A 23,409-nucleotide genomic window follows, 5' to 3' on the forward strand; every position below is an offset into this window, starting at 1 on the left:
TCTGAAAGTGTTTAAAACAAACAAGCCAAAAAAAAAAAAAAAAAAACTGGTAAAGGAAGTGATCTTTGATATTTAATAACTACCGGTAACTAGTACTACAGTAACTGTTGTTCTTCCCTACAACATTTAAGTGCTTTCAGAGACGGCTACTGGTATTTAAAAAAAACGATTCTTGGCCCTCATTAATATTTTTAGTAAAATGCAGCTGACATATATAAAATACAAGGTTTATTTATTTAAGGAAAATATGCATATGTATACCAATGAAATCCATTAAATTTGACCAGATTCTAGTTGAATCTAAAGTTTTTGAATGTACTTGCATTTATAGAACATTTACATGTAGTCAGGTTGCTTAAAGGCAACGTTTTGAGGCTCCAGTGATTACACTACAGGATGTTCACACAACAAAAACACATTTTTCATTAACAGGATACACACAAAAAAATACACAATTATTGTAAAAAAAAATCAACAGAAATCAATCATATTTTATCCATTCAATATCAATATTTTATCATGGTGCATGGTTACTGATCAATCATTTCTATTAAGTAAGAAAGTACTCATGGTAAAATATTGATATTAAATGGATAAAATGTGATTGATTTCTGTTGATTATTTTTACAATAATTGTATATTTTGTACAGTTGCTGTTACAGACTCCCGCATTGCCCTCATGCATATTTGACTGTTAGCATTGATGCTACTTTTTTCCTTCAGATGTTCTGCAGATAATCATTAGTTGCGTCCCTCGACTTTAAAGCTGAGCGATGAGAGCAGAAATGAAATCCTCTCGTGTCGTAGGTGTGTGTCCTTTGCATGAGTAAGGCAGGATGTTTCCTCAGGGGTCCAAATCGATAGCAGCTTTCATGTGGAGAGCTGCACGATGTTGAAGTCAGCCTGTCCATGAGCACGGCACTCCAGAGCCGTTGCAAACTAATGATGAGATTGTGGGTCAGTGCCATAAACTTGTTTTTGTTTTTGAAATCCATTCACATCTAGCTACAATCAATTCGCAAGCGTTAGTCATAAACTCCCACCTGAGTTATTCAGTGTGTTTATCTCAGCTCTTCTCCCCCTCTGTGTCCTCTCCCTGCAAGTACCAGCTGACTGGTTTGCAGCTTTCGGGAGCCTTTGCATACATGCGATTAAAGAATGCACGTGCTTTGCTGCCACCTGTTGGCAGAAATATTTCAGTAACACTCACAGCTGAAAGAGCAGAATTCACTCCACAGGTCTGATTATTCATGTGACTACAGGCATACCTCATGACACAGCGCTGCATTGTGCACTTAAAGAAAGCGTGTGTATGTAACACCGACTCAAACACACAGATAAGCCATTGTGTCAGCCAGCTGGCTCCACTCAATAAGCCACTCAGCTGGCACCCGGCCTCCCCTCTCAGTTCCTCGATTGCTATCTCACTACTCATGCAGGCGAGCTCCACAAATATTTGCTTTCTTTCCACTCAGGAGAAGAAAAATTGCTTCTAGAACCCTCCACCCGTTTTCACTGTTTACTGAAATAAATGTTTGGGATTCTGGCTAAGCACAAACAGTGGAGACACTATACCGTAGCATAAACACCCAGAAACTTCCAGAGTCCCGGTCCTCCGTCAGGTTTTGTGGAATGTCACAGTTTTACTTTCAGTGCTGAGAAGCCACTCGTTCCTTGTACAGAGCCTTCTTTTTTTTGTTTAATATGGAAAACTACATGTTTACTACATGGTGGTGGAAAATTGTCAGACGGCCCCCTTTGAGCAAGCACATGGCGACAGCAGGAAGGAAAACCACTTTTTTAACAGAAAGAAACCTCCAGCAGAACCAGGCTTAGAGGTTTGAGTAGAAAAATTACGTATTTCTGTGTTAGTAATGGCTAATGTGGTGCCAAACAAGCCGAAGAAACACCTAAAAGACATAAACGTTGGTTTAAATGAGTCATTTCAGAGCTGAAAGGCGGTTCTAAGGTGTCTTTGCCAGTTTCCATGATCGTTTACTATCTGATTTGATTGCTGAGCTATTATGTACCTCCACGCCTAAGATATCAAACTCCTTCAGCCCCGTGGGAGGAGTAAACGTAAGAGTGATGTCTTCATATTATCGGGCTTGTTTTCCCTCCCTTGTTTCATGGCGAAAATGTGCTGCCTCCGTCACAATTTGTGCTGATAACAGGGGAGATTTGTTTCTACAAGGCGCTATTGGCGACTCCTCAACACAGCCAGTAAACTTCGGCGCCCCTCTGCCTCCTCCCACCGGCACCTTTAGTTGTGCTTATTTCAGGACCTGCACACTGCTGTTCACACATGCCTCCTCCTTACTGACTTGTGTTTGTTAATATCCAGCCTATGGAGCCTGACAGCCGTGTGTGTTCTCTCCTCTGCAGCTGTTTGTGGGTCTTTCCTTCCCCTACGAGGGTCCCGCCCCCCTGGAGGCCATTGCCAACGGCTGTGCCTTCCTCAACCCCAAGTTCAACCCTTCGAAGAGCAGCAAGAACACAGACTTCTTCAAAGGCAAACCCACCCTGAGAGAGGTGAGAGGAGTGCGGGATTTCTCCCCCGCAGCTCGACTCATAACTTTTAAATCGTTTGATTTTCCTAACCCCCCCACCCCCACCCCTCTCATTTCTGCTTTGCTGCCTGCAGCTGACCTCTCAGCACCCATACGCCGAGGTGTACATCGGTCGGCCCCACGTGTGGACGGTGGATATCGAGAACTCTGCCGAAGTAGAGAGGGCCATCCGCTCCATCCTCAGCCAAAAGGTAACCGCGGGCGACTGAAAGGCGCTGAAATTTGGTGCAATTTCACAAATGTCATTGCATATTTGTTTCTACAACAAGGGCAGAAGCCCCTTAGGTGCTGTACAGACACACAAGCTTTCGGCCCTACTGCTGCATAGCTGCAAACATCTTTTAACTAAATACGCTGCACATTCAGCAAGCTTTAACTGACAGACTTTAATACCTTAAATGAACTTAAAGACAAACACAACAAGTCATCTTCAAATTCCCTTTTATGCCCCTTTCATCCTCACTGGGTTTCAGCACTTTTCACCTTCATTTCTTGCCAGTGTCTGGCTCCTGGGTGTTCAGTCAGTAATTGCAGTGAGTCTCTCATCATGAGCTGACAGATCTGACGCGCCTTCTTCTCAACCTGCTTCCTTCTTTATTTTTTCTTTCAGTTACTCTTTTTTATACCCCCCTTATCAAGTTAAATGTCAGACCTTTTCTCTTTTTTTTTCTCCATCCAAGCCGCTGTCTGAATCTCAGAGGACACAACATTCACCTGATCTGTATTGCAGCGCAGGCACTTCTCAAAGGTCTGCTTTTTCCAGCTTCATCCTCTGACACTATTCTTTAAATTTCTTCACTTGTGAAATTCTTGTGCTTTTTTTTTAAGCTTCCAGGCTTCTCTCTTAAGCATCACCACTTTTTCCACAATACACCTCCAGGGAAATTTCCATATATAGTGAATGTTCTAAATGGTGGTGGTTCTAATATATAGCACCAAACCACAACAACAGTTGCTTCAAGGTGCTTTGCATTGCAAGGTAAGGACCATATTGTAATACAAGAAAATTTAGAAAACCCCAACAATCATATGACCCCCTATGAGTAAGCGCTTTGGCGACAGTGGGAAGGAAAATCTCCCTTTTAACAGGAAGAAACCTCCAGCAGAACCAGGCTCAGGGAGGGGCGGGGCCATCTGCCGCGACCGGTTGGGGGTTAATGAATAAAAAAGTTAAATGAGCTTCAGTGTACACTTGTTTGTTGTACAGACCTTCTTGCTGCTCTACATAAACATGATTGATTCTAGCAGTGTCACTGTTAGTGAAATGGACCTGAGTTGATCAAGTGATTGTAACATAAAACCTCCTGTGTCTGGGAAGTCCAGTCTCTTTTTTAGTATTCCTGCTACAATTGCAACATGAGGACAAAAGTGTGCTCTAAGCCACTCAGAGAACAGATTGAAAAGTAAAAGTCAGGACGTGGCTACAAAAAGATTTCCAACTGCTGGGATGATTTGTCCAATTGAGGTTCTTTGGCCTGATGAGACAGAATTTGAGCTTGTTGTCCATTAGACCAGATGCTGTAGCATCTAATCTAATGGACATCCCCACAAATACATCATCTCCACTGTGAAGCATGGTGGAGGCAGCATCATGCTCTGGGGGTGCTTCTCAGCAGCGAGCCATGGAAGGCTTGTAAAGGCAGAGAAGGACATGAATGCAGACAAATATGCACCAAAGCAGAGAAATGATCCACAGACAACAAGGTGAATGTTCTGGATTGGCCCAGATCTCAGTCTGATCGAGAACTTGTGGCTGGACTTGAAAAGAGTGTGAGTGAGCTTTTTTTATTAACGTTATTGCCTCCATTCCCTTTGCTGTAGTATTTGGTGTGAAGAGGGAATGAATTTGTTTACTGAATAAAAATGTGGACAGCTGCTTTCATAGATTTCTTATATGATGAGCTGCAGCGAATGAATCTCAAATCTTCAAATCTTCTTCTTTTAAGTTAAAAAGCAAGTGTGCCTCACATGTCTTAACATGGAGCAAAAAAGAGGGTGTGATTGTGTAAATGGCGTCCTGGCTGACCGGAGTTGTTAAGGAAAACCTTGTTGTAGCCGCAGGAGGATTGATGGAGATATCGTGTTCCATCTCCTGGTCCGGGCCCATGCATATTTAAAACCAGACTCAGGACCTCGTTGTGTTGTTGTACTCCGCCGAGCTGGTCAGAACAATGCCTGTGTTCACTGGACGAGCCCACAGAGCCTCATATGCTCCATGATCCGTGGCGAGACGCAGCCTACCAGGCTCCGGCTCTCCTCCTGCTACCCCCCTCCCTTCCCCTCTCCTCATTCTTGCTTCCTCCCAGCAGCCAAAGGCTCAGAGGGAGCACGGAGCGACTCAGTTCAGCAACAAAAGCTGCGGTTGTTGGTCGTCCCCCGTTTGAAGTTTCCTTCAGCAAATCGGAGAGTGTGCAGAGGCGGACAGCGGCGCAAAGATCAGACAGCAAGCTAACACTTCACCGGGAGGATCTCTCAGAGCGTCATCATATAGAAACACTGTCGAGCACAAGAGTTTACAAGCTCCCTCGCCCTGCACGTGTTTTAACAGTCTGTGTTTTGTGTTATTCAGATTGAGCCCTACCTGCCCTATGAGTTCACCTGCGAGGGGATGCTGCAGAGAGTGAACGCCTTCATCGAGAACCAGGTACTGCCTCTGCAGAGCGCCTCTCCATCTTTTCCACGTGCACACAAGTCAGAATGAAACCATGTCGGGGCTTTAATTCATGCCACCCTCAGCTGTGGTTGGCGTCCCCAGGGCCGTATAGATTTTCAAAACCAGCAAGTTCAGCTGCTGCTGATTAAAATTCAAAGATTAAAGCCTGTCGAAATAACTCAACATAAGCATTTACAGCAAATAGACATCAAAGCAAAATGAAATATGAGAGGAAGTAGAAGCTATAAGAGCGATCAAAACATCCCATGAAATGAACAAAATCTACAATAAAGATGAATTTAATGAAGTTTGACAGGTACGCCAACACCTTTCTGTCATCTCCCTGATCATTTCCTGTTATCTTCAAATTAAAGGTATAACATGCCAACAAAATGCTTTTATTCAGATTAATTTTGCTCTTATTTTCTGTCATATTGTCTTACAGTGTTGGAAGATCATATTAAAGACGGACATGTTTTTTAAATAATGAGGTCGGCACGTGTACAAAGAATACTACATGTTTCATTTCTGTCAGCTTTTAAGCTCTTGGATCGCTGTAATCTCTGAGCACAGAAACCCCGCCCACCTCCTGTTTAAACCTTCTGCTTGCATGTGGCAACCAATTATATGAAAGTTAGTTTAAAGAGCGGCAGAGCTAACTTATTTTTACTTTCTTTACATAAAGCATACAGGTATTACAGAGTTACAGGTTTTTTTCCTTTTCTTTTTTCCTCCTTTTTGCACTCCTGTTGTTTAACATCATGTTGTGTCCTCAGGACTTCTGTCACGGTCAGGTCATGTGGCCTCCCCTCAGCGCCCTGCAAGTGAAGCTGGCAGAGCCCGGGCACTCCTGCAAGCAGGTCTGTCAGGAGGAGCAGCTCATCTGTGAGCCCTCCTTCTTCCAGCACCTTAACAAGGACAAAGACCTGGCCAGGTGGGACACATACTTTGTCTCAATATTAGTGGCCACCAGGTGGCAGCACAACACAGGCTTGAGCTCATGTGAGCAGTTTACCATTCTCTGATGAGCTGCTGAAACCTGCAGTTATAGTTATGACCACTAGTGGGCTGAGTTTAGTTAGAGAAGAAAAATGGATTATCAAGCCTGCAGCTCAAAGACACCAGTGTGTGCATGTGTTTTCTCCTCTTGTCTCTCCTTCACATTAAAAAAAGTGTTGAAGAATAATATCTAAAGCGGTCCGTCTCTCCATCAGGTTTGGCATGGACTGTCAAACGGTGGAGTCGAGCGCCGACACCGTTGTGCCAGCATACAGTGAGACTCGCCATCACTGCATCTTCCAGTCGGACCTGCTGCTGTTCAGCTGCGCCGGCGCCCACTCGACACTGCAGCGCATCTGTCCCTGCCGTGACTACATGAAGGGCCAGGTGGCGCTGTGCAAAGACTGCCTATAGCAGCAGCACCCAGGCTGACAGAGGGTCAGGAATCAGATGGGATTGCGGTGATCAGGGAGGGGGCGGTGGTGGGTGGATGTACAGCAGCTTCAAGGAGTGTGGTTGAGGGAGACGCACATTCCCGAGCAGTCATGCAGCTATCAAACACACAAACCAGACTCCTTTGTGACAACAACAGGACAAAAAGAACAATCACAGGACTGAGCTCGCTCTTCATATTTATTGTTTTCCTCCGGTAGCTGGAGGAGGAGCACTCCTGCAGCTGACCGGAGCATCTGCCAACTCTCACCTTCATCAGCGGGTGGCGCTATGAGGCCTGGAAGTGGCGTGGATTTACTTGAATCAACAAAGGGAGTCGTACGAAGTCGCAGCAGATGAGGTGGACTGCACATATCGGTGACCCTCCACCCCTCCACTCCACCCCTGCACTCCACCCCTCCACTCCACCCCTCCGTCCATCTCACCCCTGCTCTAATCTGAAACTGTTATTTTTAGGTAGGTTTGCACTGGACCGGCACCGCTGAAGGCCCACATCCCCCAGCACACACACACACATAGAAACAAACACAAACACAGTGGGCTGTAATCAGATTTACACTGTAACCAACCCATTCGTCTCTTCTGAGCAAAAAAAACTAGATCGGACAAGTAAAAGTAGAAATCTAGATTTTTATCCTGGCAGTTTCGATCGTTTCCTGATGCATCCTCACCAGACTCCGTGATCTTCATCCCCACCCTTAAAAGAGAGGAAATTCAAGACTGTCGTGTTCAGTTTTCATACATTTAAGTTGCACACGTGTTTTAAAACGTTGTAAAGATGAGGGACTGTGTGTGTCTGTGAGTGTGTGTGTTTCTGCAAAAGGCCAGTAGAGAATTGTAATTTTTTTTTGTTTGTCTGCCTATTTTAAGCACACCATCCGGCACTAGGCACGCACCAAAATGACATCGCTCGTTCTCTGTGTCGTGATGTCGAGTCGTAGACGATAGCCGTCATCAGTAGCAGCGGTAACACCTTGCAACAAAAGGCTGGGAAGCCTTACTGTCAACACGTTGTTCCGAAGACTCCGAGAGAAACACAAAATCCTTACTTACAGAGATGTTCGTCCATGTCTTTGCGTAGTAAACTGTTTTTAAAAAAAGACTAAGAAAAAAAAAGACAAAACACAGATTCACACTCGTCTCCCATCTTCCACACGACCGCTGTAAATCCTTTGCAGCATACTGTACGCACCACAGACATGTCAACAAAGAGCTCCGCGGCGGGCGCTACGCCTTGCATCTCCTCCTTTTCTTTGGATAATCTTTAGGATCTTAATTTGCCTGTTTATTTGCTAAAAAAAAAGATAAATAAGGAAAAAAAGATGAGATTTGTATTTCTTGTGGTGAATGGAAAAAATGCACTAAGTTAATCAGAGGTTTAACATGATATTAGTAACACTGTATATTGTTCATATGAGTTTTAAAGGTTTTCTTTTGTATTTATTTTGTATACAGATCTTTATCGCTGTGTTCAGCTGGAAATCTTTTTCTTTTTTTATTTATAGGATGGGTGTCTTTTCTTTTGTTTCCCTTTTTATTGACTTTTATTTATGGAGGGTAATTTAAATGTAATTAAAAAAAGCATATTTGTCTCTAGGTGTATGAATAAAGAAAGGGAGACTTTGTCTTCTGCTGTCCTGCTTTCAGCTGTGATATGAGACCAAAAAAAGCAACAAAAATAAAATATTGGAGCATTTTTATTTTGCACCAGAATTTGGTCTCAAATGGATTTATGTACCTAAGCCAGGCCTCTGTCTGTCTGGCTGCTTTGTGATCATTCTAGAAAGTATAGTATAGAAAATATCTTATCAAATGTTTGATTATTTATTCCTTAAAGAGCTTAAATGACACATAAAGATTGGTTTAAAGTCAAACTTTCCAGTCTAAACGTAACTCTCATCGCGCTCTCTGTAAGGCAGACAGTAGTGGACAAACATGCTTGTTTTGTGGGGAAATGAGCCTCGTACACTTTGTGCTTTGCTTTCATTTCACTGTTGTTTCTGTTTGCACATGTTTCAGTTCAGCCTGAATGGCGCCTTTTTCTTCTTCTTTTTTCTTACCCTGTTAAGCAGGTCACCGATCTGCCGCCAAGTTAAGTGTTTCAAAAAACATGACGTGCCTTTTTGTGGTTTAACTTCAGTTCTGCTTTTTTTTGACGACTGTTGGTGAGCTGTTTGTGGCAGGGTGACGTTACTCTGTTATACATGTTTACTTCTGCAACATCAGAGTCAGGTTGGGTTTTTTTGTTTGTTTGTTTTTTATTTAAATTCATTTTAAGAAATTTAAATTGGCTGTCCACATCTTAAGATTGTTTTGATGAAGATATTTGGGAAAGTGATAAAACTGATAGGCTCTTTGTTTTTCAGAACTAAAGTTAAAAAGAAAGAAAGCAGTGTCAGCTCATCATGTTTACCAGTCAAGCTAGGCAGTGGATTCACATGTGTGATAGTAATGCGATTAACCAGTTGAGTAGTCAGTAATAAGAGGAATCAGATGATCACAGCACATGTAGAATAAATGGGTTGTCTGATTTTGAATGCCTTAAACTGATTACTCATAGTTGTCTGGTCCTTTCTAAACGTGACCTGCAGCACATGTGACAGATACACAAGCTTCAAGCTTGAAGAAAGAAAAAAGAGTGGTTTTTAAACTTTCACGAAAAGCATCTGGTGGTGCTTCAAAACAAATCCCATAAAAAAACCAAAACCAACAGTGCATTAGTGCAAATCGCTAGTTTCCGCATTGGTTCCTGTTAAAAATGTAAAACTGGAGTCCAGTAATCAGTTTCAGGGGCATGCATTTAAAAGGAGGCATACCTACAGTTTGATCAGTGAATTGTGAAATATCACAGTATGTGCTGTTCTACAATAAATAATGAAGCAATAATCAGCTGCCTCTCCAGTGTCATCAAGCAGACGACTCAGTTTGTGTCAAAACTGCAGCTGGTACTTCTTTACTTACTTCTACTTGAAATGAAAGTCCAAGGGGAGTTAGAGAACATCTGACTGAGTCAAGAAGCAGCTGACCATTATCGAGCCTGCTAGTAGGAAAGACGAGCCAGGAGCCGTTTCTCATGCTTGCCCATGGGGGGCTGTGCTTGCCCATGGGGGGCCGTGCTTGCCCATGGTAAGTTGTTGGGGTTCTCTCTGTGTTGTAGCACCTTGAGGTCACTGTTGTTGTGATTTGGTTATATAACTGAAACTGAATTGAAGTAACTTTCAGAACAAAAGAAAAGGGATTGTCAGCTAATAGATCAATCTGGATGGTGACATTTTGGGGTTTTTTAGAATTCAAAAAGAAAATCAGGGCTGTAAGCGAAGCCTTGTATTTGGGTAGCACTGAATATGTCAATGTTTAGACCAGTGTGATCACACACATCGTTTAAATCAACCGTGCACCTGTGGTTCTTCATCTTTAATGCACATTTAAACGGCGTCAAAATAGTCTCACTAGTATCTCCAGGACCACATTTCACACTTGATGACAAGTGCATACAAGTACTGAGTGACTCACAGGATGATTACTGGACTGTAGCGCTTAGCAGCCATTCTTAAAACATGAGGACAGAGTAGCAGGCGGGACTGAGTCAAACTAAACGGCACATGCATAAGAGAGTTGCTGGAGCAATCTGTTCATTGATGGTTTTGGTCTTTTTATGGAACTTGGTCATGATTTATTTTTTAAAGGTAGAATATCACCAGCGTTTAAAGCTCGTACATATCCAAGGTGGGAATGCTTGAGTTCATGCTAAACCAACAGTGATACCCAGCATGATTCCTTTTTCAGCGAATAAGCAAATATTTTGAACCCTTCACAGTTGCTTCTTAATAACCATGACTCTGAGGCCTGCTTAAGTGATTAGCTAAACTTCTGCTGCAGCCAGAGCCTTATTTCTTTTCTGTTAGCTGGGCTTGTTCAGAGCACATCTTTGATCAGATCATAGGCTGTTTGGTTTCTGGAGGAATCTGCTCAGAGCGCCAAGCCATCAGCAAAGTTTGGACAGAATAAATCAGCATATCTCATCTGTTTTGACCTCAGCATTGAATGTCTCCATTGTATGAACTCTGCTACACACACACCAACATGGATGAAGATTTGTTTTACTCTCAGTTAAAAGTCAGAAACCCCAGAACAGCAGTGAAAAGTGGGTAACGCAATGGTTTTGTTTTCACTGTTCTTGACAAGTAAGAGGGATACAACTTTATTTTTAAATAAACCTTTTTTCTGTGACAAATGGCTCACTCTGGTTTTACATTACAGCTATACAGATTATTTACACGAGCAAAGAAGTGTACAGTCAGCAGGCTGAGGAGCGCCTTAAACTCTGTGACACGGAGTTTAAGAAAACCGAGCTGATATGGAGTTAAATGTGTCTCTCGGTGTTTACGACATGTCCAAGACAGGAAATGACTGATTACAAGCTGTTTGTATTTTTGTTGTGATCTTTTCTTAATATTATGGCCTTCCAAAATAATTTTCTGTTATCTGCATGTTTTGTTTCTCACACCGATTTTAGGCACACATGTATCTCCACAAGCTCAGGAACAGAATTGATCCCTTATTTGTATTTAAATAAATAAAACCAAACAGCACAGTCACAGATTTTTCATAAAAACTAGTATCACAGCACAGCGTGTACATTCAGTTACGGTCACAGCAGCAAGCACAGACTGAGGAAAATGTGGGAGATATGAAAACTAACAAAAAAAAACCCTGATCAAGTTGCACAAACACCTATGAGCAAAGTTAAGGCTTTGGGATAGAGAGGAGCTCTATTGTACAAAGTAAGTCCTTCAATATGACGATGAGGAGGAGGAAGACAGCTAGAAAGTGAAAGCTTCTTTAAATTAAAACCAAAAAGGACTTTGCCTGAAAATGTAGCTGCGACCCTTCTAAATGGCCCAAAAACAAACAGCAGCTTCACATATGAGAGGAAATGACTCCTGATAAGCAGCGACTCATTTAATGTCCACAATCATCACTGCATTGAATTTCATTAAAATATTTCCCTGTTGGGGCGTCGCCATTGACCCAAAACCGTATGGCAGCCTCTACAGTGTATGTCTGTAGGACTGTGAGCTCTGAGTGCAGTACAGACACTGTTTTCATTTCACCAGCCAGCGGGTAACAAACACGTGTGTAAAGGTGGTAATAAGGAGAGCTGCTACAAAGGCCCTAACTGACCCCAGTAACTACTCCCAGTCCTGCTCCTCATTTCCATACTGGTGCTGGAGTCCTCCTCTTAAACACAGGAAACACGTGAACCTACTGGCTGCTGTCCAAAGTTCAGCACCTCAAACTCACAGAGAGCAGCAACCGTTAGATCCATTTAGGGTGAATGCAAACAAACAGGGAACGGAAGCTGTTGATCTTCCAGCGTACACGAAACAAAACCCACTCGAGTCTGTGATTAATAGACTAATAATCCAGCTGCTTTTGTGTCAGAGGAGGTGGTTGCACCAACTACGATAACATTAAAGAAGTCTCCAAAGGAAGCACATACAGGAGAATCAGACAGATTATAATTGTTACTTCAATAAATTCATTTTGTAAGTTTATTCTTTCAGCCACGCTCTATTTATGGTTAAGGATAAATATAAAAAGCAGAATACAAATGTAGACTTGGTGTATGTGATGATTTTAGAATCTTATATAAATCCTTAGAGCTCAATAAAACTGAAAAATCAACAACTAAAGTTCTGTCTACAAATCTACATTTATTGGGCTCATCACCAAGGGCGATGAGACCCACTACAGGAAAGAGGTTGAGCTCCTGACCACGTGGTGCAGAGACAACAACCTCCTGCTAAATGTTAGTAAGACCAAGGAGATTATTGTCAACTTCCAGAGAGGCCACGCCTGTCACCCCCCATTGACCATCGACGGCGCTGCGGTGGAGAGGGTGAGCAGCACCAAGTTCCTGGGGGTGCACATCAGTGAGGACCTCTCCTGGACCACCAACACAGCATCACTGGCCAAGAAAGCACAACAGCACCTCTACTTCCTGCGCAAACTCAAGCGGGCAAGTGCTCTACCACCCATCCTGACCACATTCTACAGAGGAACTATTGAAAGTATCCTCTCCAGCTGCATCACTGTGTGGGGCGGTAGCTGCACTGACTATAATAGGAAAGCTCTACAACGCATTGTGAGAACAGCTGAGAGGATAGTTGGTGTACCACTCCCCTCCCTGCAAGACATTTACACCACTCGCCTCACCCGCAAAGCCATCACAGTTGTCAACGATGCAACCCACCCCGCGCACTGTCTGTTCAGCCTCCTGCCCTCTGGAAAGAGATACAGAAGTCTCCGCTCCCGCACTACCAGGCTCACCAACAGCTTCATCCACCAGGCTGTGAGACTGCTGAACTCTCTTCCCTCCCGGCTCCTAGCCAGCAGAATCACCAGATTGGCAGAAGTATAGGAAGACAGACTGGACTCTACCCCTCCCCCCCACCCCTCCCCCCCACACTGTCCAACAAGAAAACACTCTCTGAACCAAGAACTGGAAAACATTCCTGACTGGAAACAACTACCTCTGCATTGCAATTGCACACACCTGCTGCTACATATTTTTAGCATTTCTTTTAGCATTATTTATATTATTATATAGTGGACTAGTATACTATTTTCCAGAGAACACTGTTGGAACACTTTATTTTATTTATTTTTAGGTCCCTATTCAATATTACCTTATTGTTAGGGCTGTTTTTTGTTGTGCATCTGCACTTTATTGTTGTCAATGTCTACGCATGGGACAGTGTGAAACGTAATTTCAATTCCTTTGTATGGCAAGTACATTTGAAGAAATTGACAAATAAAGTTTTCTATTCTATTCTATTCTATTCTATTACTGATGTCCTTCAGGAAAACACAAAGACTTTAGATGCTCTTAAAAGACTTTTCCATTACTGTCCATGCACTGCAGTCCCAGGGATGCTCCAGGAATGGTGACGCTATTTTCCAGCCGATTGTCAGGGAGTAGTGATTTCATACTTGCAGCTCCAGAGCACGTTAGGTCTGCAGCATAAGTTATCCCAGTAAGAAGTAAACCACCTTTGTAATACAGAAAAGTCAGGTTAACCCTGGAGTTACCTGGATAAACTCAAACCTGAACCAGCTCAACCTCCGATTCTTTTAAAGAACTTCACAGTTTCTAAGATTTGCTCCTCCAGCAGCAGTAACCTCACGTGTCTAAAGGTCTAGTCTGTTTGTAACACGCACATTTGACAAATACTGAGATTCATTGTCCACGTGTACACTGATGTCTGTTTGTGTCATGTGTCTGTTTCTTCATGCACAGGTTGGCTCGTCAGAGCGCTGACACGACAATGTTACAAACATAAGAGCAGAGAGCTTGCATGAACTGAACCCAGGAGGAAAAATCCAGACAAGTTTGGTTCATGTTCTCTTAGGTTTTCCGATCTGATAATGCTCGACTTTGTCTTGATGCATTCTCAATCATCCCGGAAAATAAATCTCCAAAAGTTGATTCTGTTCATCTGGACGTAGCGTTTTCTGGGAGAAACATTTCGTCACTCATCCAAGTGACTTCTTCAGTCTCAGCTGACTGCAGGTTTCCCCAATCTTATAAACAGTGGGCTGGTTTCAGTCATTATGCAAATGTACTGTTTATAAGATTGGGGAAACCTGCAGTCAGCTGAGACTGAAGAAGTCACTTGGATGAGTGACGAAATGTTTCTCCCAGAAAACGCTACGTCCAGATGAACAGAATCAACTTTTGGAGAATGCTCGACTTTGCGAGGTATCTGAAGAATCCATCCAATTACCTCTGACAGTTAAAAACCTGCACACTGCGCTACAATCACCTTCTGATTACATGTTCCTGAAAATCTCTCTGCAGCTTTTGGACCAGCCCTGTTAACAGACAAACTGAAACGATCACTTCCCTGGCAGACGTAAGAACTCAGCTCTTGCTGCCCACTCATAAAAACAGTGCACAGTTTGTGAACAGCTTCTGTCTGGAACTCTTTCATAGTCTTCAGCTCCTAAAACTGCATCAGGGTAAAGAACAAGCTGAGCTTACTGATACCTGTGTACGCGTGGGGTCTTTAGCTTCAGCCATAAATCTGTTTTTGTGTCACTGGTCAGTATGAAAGCTGTATCTGCATTGAGTTCAGTGCCAACAGTGTGGAAGCATTTAGTGTGACGGTCATTTTCTTTGACCTTTACATGCGTCTCATGTGCCGAATTTTGTCTCGGGGTCAGGCTTCAAACACTCAGCTACAGTTGGTGGTCAGAAGTTTATGTAGATTTACACAAGTTGGGATGGTCTCTCGGAGGCATTTCTAAACAACTTCAGACGCCAAGATCATCGGTTCAAAGAATCGTAGTTATTCACGTAGTTATTCAGACGTGTCACCACTTTTCCAAGGTCTGGAAGGAAACCCCAACTCTTACCCTCGGAAAAGAGGAAATTGGTTGAGATGTTAAGGATCACTGAAACAAGAAAGAACCTCCTGGTAAAAAGTCGACATCTTCAAGCACAAGTGAAATGTGTGACTGCCAACATGGGCGAGCCAAATACCTCCTGGAGGAATATTTTATGGTCAGACGAGACACAGATTGAGCTGTTTGGCCACAATGACAAGACGTATGTTTGGAGGAGTAAAGGTGAGGCTTTCAAACCGAAGAACACTGTACCCACCGTCAACCATGGTGGTGGTAGCATCATGCTCTCATGCTGTTTTACTGGGATACAGGTGCACTGCACAAAGCAGATAAAATAATAGTATAAATTCAAATTCTGCTGCTCGAGGTGCAACTTACTAAGGGACATTAGTGGGGGGGGGGGGGGTTATATTTGATCCTCTGTAGACTTTTGACCCTGCGTGGAGTAAAGAAAATCTGAAATATACTGAAACCTCTGCAGCCAGTTCTTCTTTTTGTTTTTGAATTATTGCACATGTATCCTGAACAATCATTCCACCCTGGTTCAAAATGCCAAATTACCATGACAGACCCATGATGACTGTGTGTAAACTTCTGAGCACAACTGCATATTAGATAACCGTTCTTATGTAATGACCTACATTTTGTAGTCTCCTCTTTTGGTCAGTAGATGGCACAAGTTAATTGTATAAATGCTTTTCCTGGGAGGCAGCGCAGCCGTTTTGTTTTCCTTCTGTTAGAGTTACAGTGGAACAGAGTCAGGTCCCGACTCTTTGTGCGACTCAGTGCCAAAAAACATTATTTTTTTGCTCCAGGATTGTAAGCTGGCACTAAAAGGACGTTGCTGCAGCAGTCTGGATAAATATTATAAACGGCTAATCACACGTCACCTGTGAGCCTGTCGTGTGTGTGCTTATGTACCTGCTCCTTGTGCCAAATGGACTTTTTATTGATATTTATCTTCTCTCTAGTCATAAAAAGGTAAACACCATTAATACTCCACCGCTACATCAGCTGCATCAATCACTCTGACCTGCTGTGCTGCAAAGCTTTATAGCACAGCTGAGCAAAGGCCTCGTGGAACCATGGGAAAAAACAAGCTGCTCTGTCGTGACGGGGTGATGACATGTAACTGAGGTATTGAACATCCATAACACTGCAGTCTGAGCTGTGTACAACCTTTGAAAAATTACATTAACCCCCTCCCCCACAGTCTTATCTCTGTTACCTTCTTTAAATATGGAGGCATGAAAAAGCAGACTGCGCCTTTGACTTCTGAAAAACAGGTGAACATTTCATATGTACATTAAACTGTAAAACATTAAAAATATGCCACTGACGCCATCTTCCACTCCAGCTCTGAGTGGGAGGACTGCACAGACAGCGACGCCTTCGCTGGCAAAGCGAGGACTGATTGTGATTGTCTGTGGAGGGCCTCTACAGTCCCCATCCTGCCAGTCACTCCCAAACCCGCCCTCTGTGATCCGTCACTCAAAGCGCTCATAGTTCCTGGTTTGTCGGACGCGGGGGACCATGTCCAGGAGCAGTCTGCGGCACAGAAAAAAACAGGCAAAGAGATCAACCTCTGATCCACCTAATGATACATCTGAGCATCTCGGCTCAATATTGCACTTATACATTAAGGTCACTTTGGGGGGTTTGAAAATGGAGATGACAGCAACCTTCAGACCCCTACCAGCTGAAAATACAAATTTTCTAGCCTCGAGATTTCAACCTTTAAAGGTGTCACTATTTTATTTTTTCATCATTCCCGTGTACAAAATATAACTTGTAATGCTTTTATATGAATCCAGTGACAAAACTGCACACACTGAAATTGGTTTTCCACACAGACCTAACACAGTGTAATTACACCAAATCACTTTGTAAGCTTTGGTTTTATGAATACTGACTCCACGTATTCTGACTTCATTGTGCTTTTATTATCTTGAAACACCACAGAGTATTTATTCGGGTAGTTAGTTTAAACCATTTCCTCACTAAATGTCCAAACCAATGCTCTGCAAGCTGCTTTGCAACCCACCTCCACCCCAGCTCCTCTATTCATTCTGTGGATATGTTCTGCTGCAATATCAACAATTATCTCCATGACACCAAATAAAAGGTATGCCATTTTTTTACCAAGTACTAGCCACTTACCTAACTCCATAGGCGAGGATGATCAGACCTATCAGGACACCTATTGTTCCATCCAGGTACCACACCTTGGGCTCGTTCTTGTAGACTTCAGCACTGATCAGGATGGAGAAGCCCATGATCCCCCCCAGCAGTGAGTTGAATCCTGGAAAGAGACGACAAATGTCAGTCAAAGTCGGCTTTGAGGGTTCAGAGGTCAGCTCTCAGAAACCTGTTAGTGTCACTGCACATGTGATATTCACCATTGTTTTCACCAAGAACCCAGTAGTGTGACAGATGTTTGAGCTGGCTCCATGCACCTGTAATCTCATCAACTATAAGGCAACTTTAGGAAACCAATTGGAGCTGACAGACATGTCAGAGTGACAAACCCATGATTTTTACGATTGTGATAGTCACGATCTAATGGCATCACTACGAAAGCTGAGCAATGTGAGAAAGTTTACAAGTTCTAAAAAGCTATGATCTCTCTGCACGTGCACACCTACCATCAGTGAGGAGAGCTCGGCTTGTCAGTACTTTGCCGAGCATGAACTTGATTACAGCCAATATGATGCACATCAAACCGCTGACAATGGACACGCTGAACAGGAAGTCGTCCTGTGAGAAACAAAAACAACAGACCAAGAGTGGGATTCAATTGTTAAAAGTGCAGCATTGATTCAAAACACTTCAAGACTTGTTTTAGACAGTGATTACTATCAGCTCACAACAGGAAATTTTACCAAACAGCAACTTGTACAGGGTTGAATGTTTTTAGACAAAGTTAGCTGCTAGCATTGCTAGCATTAGCTGATTACTTAGGAGTCCACCATCTGGTCTTCCTAGAGCACATTCTAGGTCAATAAAAAAAAAAAAAAAAAACTACCCCACCCACCCACACAGGAGCAGCAGGCAAAAGTCTAGCGTTGATACTTTATAATGTAAAGGTCAGAAACCAATGGCTATGTCCATCCTCTATATACAGTCTATGGCCTTGACTGCTGAGGTTTCTTTTACTACTCAGTGAGTCAGCTCATGCAGGGTAATATCTGTATTTATAGACACAACCAGTACTTCACTGTGTACCAAACCCTATCTATCAGACTCTTCGTTCAAATTCAAAGACAAGGTCTCTTTTCAATACACCTACAATCACAAGGCGGCACACAGCTCAGGACTGTAGCTGCCTTTTAGCAAGCTTAACCTTCCAATCCCTACAGGTTATTCAGAAAAGCAACATTTTAGCACAACGTCACATTTCCCAAGCTCACCAACACTGTGAGTCTAATAACAACTACATCAGTAACAAGTTTTTTCACACTGAACTGATGAATCCAGCTGCTCTGCCTCCTTGTCAAAACAGCACAGACACTATCACTGACAACCCTGACACCCCCACAATCATCACCACCTCCCCTCAGTATCGTTTACCTCCAGTAATGGTCCAACAATATTCTCCACTGCTCCCCGTAGCTCTTATGTAATTGGTCTTCCTGATAAGTCTTTTTTTGATTAGTGTTGAGCCACAGATTCGCTTCCTGCGTTTTGTCCGTTTGGTTTTCAACAATTTAAACATGACTTTGTTGTTACATCTGTTTTGAGGGCCACATCACTAAATGCCTGAGATGTAAATGCACAGAGGATGGCTGGAGGAGGAGAGATGGATTAGAGAAGAGAAAGCGAGCTGCAGAGCACTCAGAGCCTCTGCAGCAACATTAATATTGTACTATGGCCTCGGAGCCATGAAAAGCTACTTTGGCAAGCTCGCGCACATCAAAGAGGAGATGGAAAGAAAACCTCAGCATGCTGCATAGACCTGAGTCAATGCTGTGACTCAGGTTTGAAACTAAAATTTAAATTGTTTATCTACAAAGCATTGACCATTCTTCAGCAACAGGAAACGTATTCAAGCCAGACATAGCTCATTTTGGTTCATTAGACATCCTCATAAGGTGAGTTACTTTTAAAAGAAATGCTTCTTAATGTGAACTTTTAACAACAATTCTTGAAGTCTTTCAAAGCAAAAAATAAGCCTGGCTGCAGGCTGTAAAAAAACAAACAAAAAGGCGCTGCGCACAGACTGTAAGTAAATGATGGACATAGCCACTGTGCCTTCAGCCAATTGTTAGCAAAGTCCTGTTGTGAAGCTTTGAACCGAGTGTTTTAACCATCGCCGTCCTGGTGTTTTGAAACGGTGTGGTGGGTGAGGTGCAGACATGACTGCGAAACCTTGTCAGTCACAAGGTAAGCCCACCCTAAAGCAGTGTTAAATTAACTGACCAATAATTTTCATCATATTTTTTTCTCTCAACAACCTGTTTTTTTCTGACAAAAAAACAAGACGATAATTTAGCAAAAAAAACAAAAAACAAAACTAACCCACAAAAACTACAAACTATTAAATGTATCTATATTTTTGTCAGTGAATAAAAACTAGATAAAAACATTCTGGAGAGACGAGATCAGAACTTAGTTAGTTGTGTAGAAAGGCGGGAGTTTGGAAGTGATCCAATCACAAGTAATCTTGTGCAGCAAGGTCAGATGTGCACACTTGATCCGCCTCCAGGATACAGTACAACTAGCTCCCGTGCTCCCTTTATCTTATGAAAATTTGACAAAATGTTTGGGAGGAAAAGAGGAGCAAATGACACATGGATACATTTCACATTTGATGTCAAGGAAAAGACACTTCTGACCCTAACCGATGGCCCCGCCCCTCCCTGAGCCTGGTTCTGCTGGAGGTTTCTTCCTGTTAAAAGGGAGTTTTTCCTTCCCACTGTCGCCAAAGTGCTTGCTCACAGGGGTCATATGATTGTTTTTCTCTGTATGTATTATTGTAGGGTCTACCTTACAATATAAAGTATAAATAAAATTGAATTGAATTAAAAACCAATTCAATTGGTTTTATATTGTAGTCAGCTACAATATACAATGTAGCTGACTACATTTTATATTTTAGCTGAATCAACTTTAGATTTAGTCTGTGAAAATCTTCTATTTAGTCAACTAAAACTAGACTAAAAAATGTTTAGATGCCTCAAGTATGACTAAAATGAAATGACATTTTATTTACAAGTCTAGGACTTTTGACTAAAATCAAGATTTGTTCTCAAAATCAAATGTGACTTCTGTTAGAATCTCATAGTCATTTTCCCAGTGACTTCAGTCCAGACAGACTTCTCATTGCAACACATATAAGAAGCAGGCACCACACTTGTGCATTGGTTTAGTGTTCAGACCCAGAAGCTACTTCCATCTTTTATATAGAGTCTATGACAGTGCGTTATATCTATCACTGCAATAAAAAACACACATTTAGGTATAGATGTAGCTAGTGGTCAAGAGCTGAGAAGAGTGAATGTACTAACAGAGGCACACACTGTCGATCATTTATTTCGTTATTTTGGAAAGTTTTGTTTCCAGTCAGCTGAAATGAAGGATTGCATGCTGTGACTCACTCTGTTATCACGGGGAATCCCCCAGTGACCTTATAATCAATTTTCCCATGGCTGTTGCAGGCTGGCATTTTGACCGATGGCAGAGGGAACCACACACACACACACACACACACACACACACACACACACACACACACACACACACACACACACACACACACACACACACACACACACAGAGAGAGAGAGAGAAAAGCCTCTGCCCATAATATGAATGCAGCAGTTGACATTTGCATGTAACTACTATAGATCTCTGTGCAAAATCTGCCAGCCTGCACCTCTGAGGCTCAATGTCAGCATGTAGCTTGTCATAAAACTACAACTACGTTTGTGTGTGGATTAAAACAAACACAATAGAAAGTGTTAATATTCAGCTGATGAACAATTAGATTTTTATTGGGTGCCAAATCTGACTGCACTGGTTGCTTTTGCTTTTAACTTTGTAACTAAGGCAGTTTGTCTTTGTGCTGTATTTAAACGTCTTTCTGTGGCCTTGCAAAGGATTACATAAACCTCAAGAATGTAAGACTCTCTCAGCTGTCAGAGGTCAGAATTAATTTGCAATATGAAAAGCCCTGCTGGGAGTTAAAAGGTTTTCACAGAATCTGTGTCATGCAGAGAACGGTTTTGTTTTTGGATGCTAACTGACATTAATTGGGCACAAAGGACCTGCAGAGCAGGAACAGTCAGGTGTCAAACCAAACATCCTCCTCCACACACCTCACACCTCCCACTCTGTCCAACCCTGACGTACCTGAGCAGCTGCTTTCCTTATTAACATTTTCTAGAGAGGAAGGAAGTGAAAATAAATCTTATTTTTTCAACACTGGCACAAGGTGGGAGGCTGCGAGGCACACACTTTAGATCTCCAACTGTGATGCACCAGAAGTCAGTCTGGTAGAAACCAAGTGTGCGACAGCAGAGGAGCGGGTCGACTCAGAAAAACACAATCTGTCTGTCTCTCAGCACTCTCACATTCTGCCTTTGTTTCCACTTTAGTGCTCGCGACAGGCCATTCTCTCCCTCGCCGCAGCCACACATGAATAGAAGGAAAACACAGTTAGGTCAATAAAGCTGTAAAGGGCTTCAAAAACGAATTGGATTTTGAGACTGAGTCAGTTGTGGAGATTATCTGAAAATCTTTCTTTTGCTCAGCAGCTGATCCAACAATGTGATTTGTCTCATTGAAAAGCATCCAGCTCGGTTAGCTTCACATGTGGAACAACAATGTGAGGAGCACACAGAGGAGTTAGTGAGTAAGTAAGCTGGTAAAGATGTCACCATGACAGGCAACCTGCATTTATGTTAACATCATATACACGCATATACGCTCACTGACCACTATTATTAGGTACACGTGCTATATAAGAAATACTGTGGTCATAAAGTTATGGATATGATCAGCAACAGCACTATGCTCAGCTGGTACTAAGAGGCCGAATGTATGCCAAGAAAATCCCCCACAACTCTACACCACCACCAGAAGTCTGCACCATTAATAAAACTCCCATTCAAATGTTGCAGTAGAAATCAAGACACATCAGCTCAGGCAACATTTGGGTCCTACTGTCTGAACTTTAGCCTCAGTTTCCTGTTCTTAGCTGACAGGAGCGGCATGCGGCTCGTCTGCTGCTCGTCCATCTGCTTCAACGTTCCACGTGCTGTGCATTCAGAGATGCTCTTCTTCACACCTTGGTTGTAACAAGAGCTTGCTTTTTCTTGTTTTTTTAGTTACTGTTGCCTTCCTGGCAGCTTAAAGCAGTCTGTCAGCGAGGCCTTTTCACCCAGAGAGCTGCTGCTCACTGGATATTTTCTCTTTTTCGCACTGTTGTCTTTAAACCTTCGGGTGGCTGCGCGGGAAAATCCGAGTAGATCTATCTGGCTCCAACAGCCATCCCACTTTCAAAGTCAACTAAATCACCTTTCATCCCCATTCTCATGTTTAGTTTGATCTTCAGCAGGTCAGCTTAACCATGACTACATGTCTAAATGCACTGAGTTGCTGCCATATTATTATCTAAATAGATATTTGTGTTAATGAGCACATCAACAAGTGTACCTAATGAAGTGGCTACACAGTGGCTACGGTACATAACAATACAAACAGCATTACACATTTATTAATTCAGAATTTAAGAGGATCGATTAAACTCGTGTCCATAAGTTTATTCTTAATCTCTTCTACTTTTAATATTTCTTATTTATCTCATACCAGCCACGAGTTACTGCTGCGTCTGAGATCCACCACAGACAAAGCTGAATGAACATGACTTAGGCAGGAAAAATAATAAACAGCAGCTGATGGATGATACTGACTGGCAACTAGGTGAAAACGCTATTTGCAGAAGTGTGAAAGCTTGTGAGTCTTCACACGTGAGGTTTGTGAGCGTCACTATTACACTTGTTTTACTCACACTCTCTTTTTCCCCTCTCTCTCACACACACACACACACACACACACACACACTTACTTACAGACAGTAATAACAGGGGGAAAAAAACCTCTAATTCTGATTCTGAAATATTTTTGTGAGAATAAAGTAAAGTGACTACCAAAAGTGCACATTTAGAGTCACATTAGTCTTGAATATTTTAACCATAAAAATGATCTCACTTCAGATGCACACAGTGTGGACTGCAGTGAAATATACTTTTTTAACATTCACTATCACCTACCTACATAAATTATTTAATGTTTGCCAAAATACACATAACTACTTCAGCA

The 23,409-nt window shown here is 42.5% G+C and overlaps 2 protein-coding genes across 3 annotated transcripts in view; one reads left to right on the top strand and one right to left on the bottom strand.

Moving 5' to 3' along the window:
* mgat5 (alpha-1,6-mannosylglycoprotein 6-beta-N-acetylglucosaminyltransferase) overlaps positions 1 to 13,515 on the top strand; it is a 111,701-nt gene extending 98,186 nt beyond the window's left edge. For both annotated transcript variants that reach the window (XM_084921602.1, XM_084921603.1), the window contains exons 13-17: positions 2,386 to 2,532; positions 2,645 to 2,761; positions 5,140 to 5,214; positions 6,000 to 6,157; positions 6,438 to 13,515. In XM_084921602.1, coding sequence (XP_084777728.1) covers positions 2,386 to 2,532; positions 2,645 to 2,761; positions 5,140 to 5,214; positions 6,000 to 6,157; positions 6,438 to 6,636 — 696 coding nt within the window. In that variant the 3' untranslated portion in view covers positions 6,637 to 13,515. The remainder of the gene's footprint in view (positions 1 to 2,385; positions 2,533 to 2,644; positions 2,762 to 5,139; positions 5,215 to 5,999; positions 6,158 to 6,437) is intronic.
* A 704-nt stretch (positions 13,516 to 14,219) lies between these two features.
* Positions 14,220 to 23,409, bottom strand: part of LOC146360961 (transmembrane protein 163a) — a 30,154-nt gene continuing 20,964 nt past the window's right edge. The window contains exons 6-8 of the mRNA XM_084921605.1: positions 17,733 to 17,844; positions 17,248 to 17,389; positions 14,220 to 16,635 (exon numbers count right to left, since the gene is read on the bottom strand). Coding sequence (XP_084777731.1) covers positions 16,575 to 16,635; positions 17,248 to 17,389; positions 17,733 to 17,844 — 315 coding nt within the window. The 3' untranslated portion in view covers positions 14,220 to 16,574. The remainder of the gene's footprint in view (positions 16,636 to 17,247; positions 17,390 to 17,732; positions 17,845 to 23,409) is intronic.

The sequence above is a fragment of the Perissodus microlepis genome, chromosome 23 (genome assembly GCF_051167445.1).
Source record: "Perissodus microlepis isolate ML-2025 ecotype Zambia chromosome 23, ASM5116744v1, whole genome shotgun sequence".
Lineage (NCBI taxonomy): Eukaryota > Metazoa > Chordata > Actinopteri > Cichliformes > Cichlidae > Perissodus > Perissodus microlepis.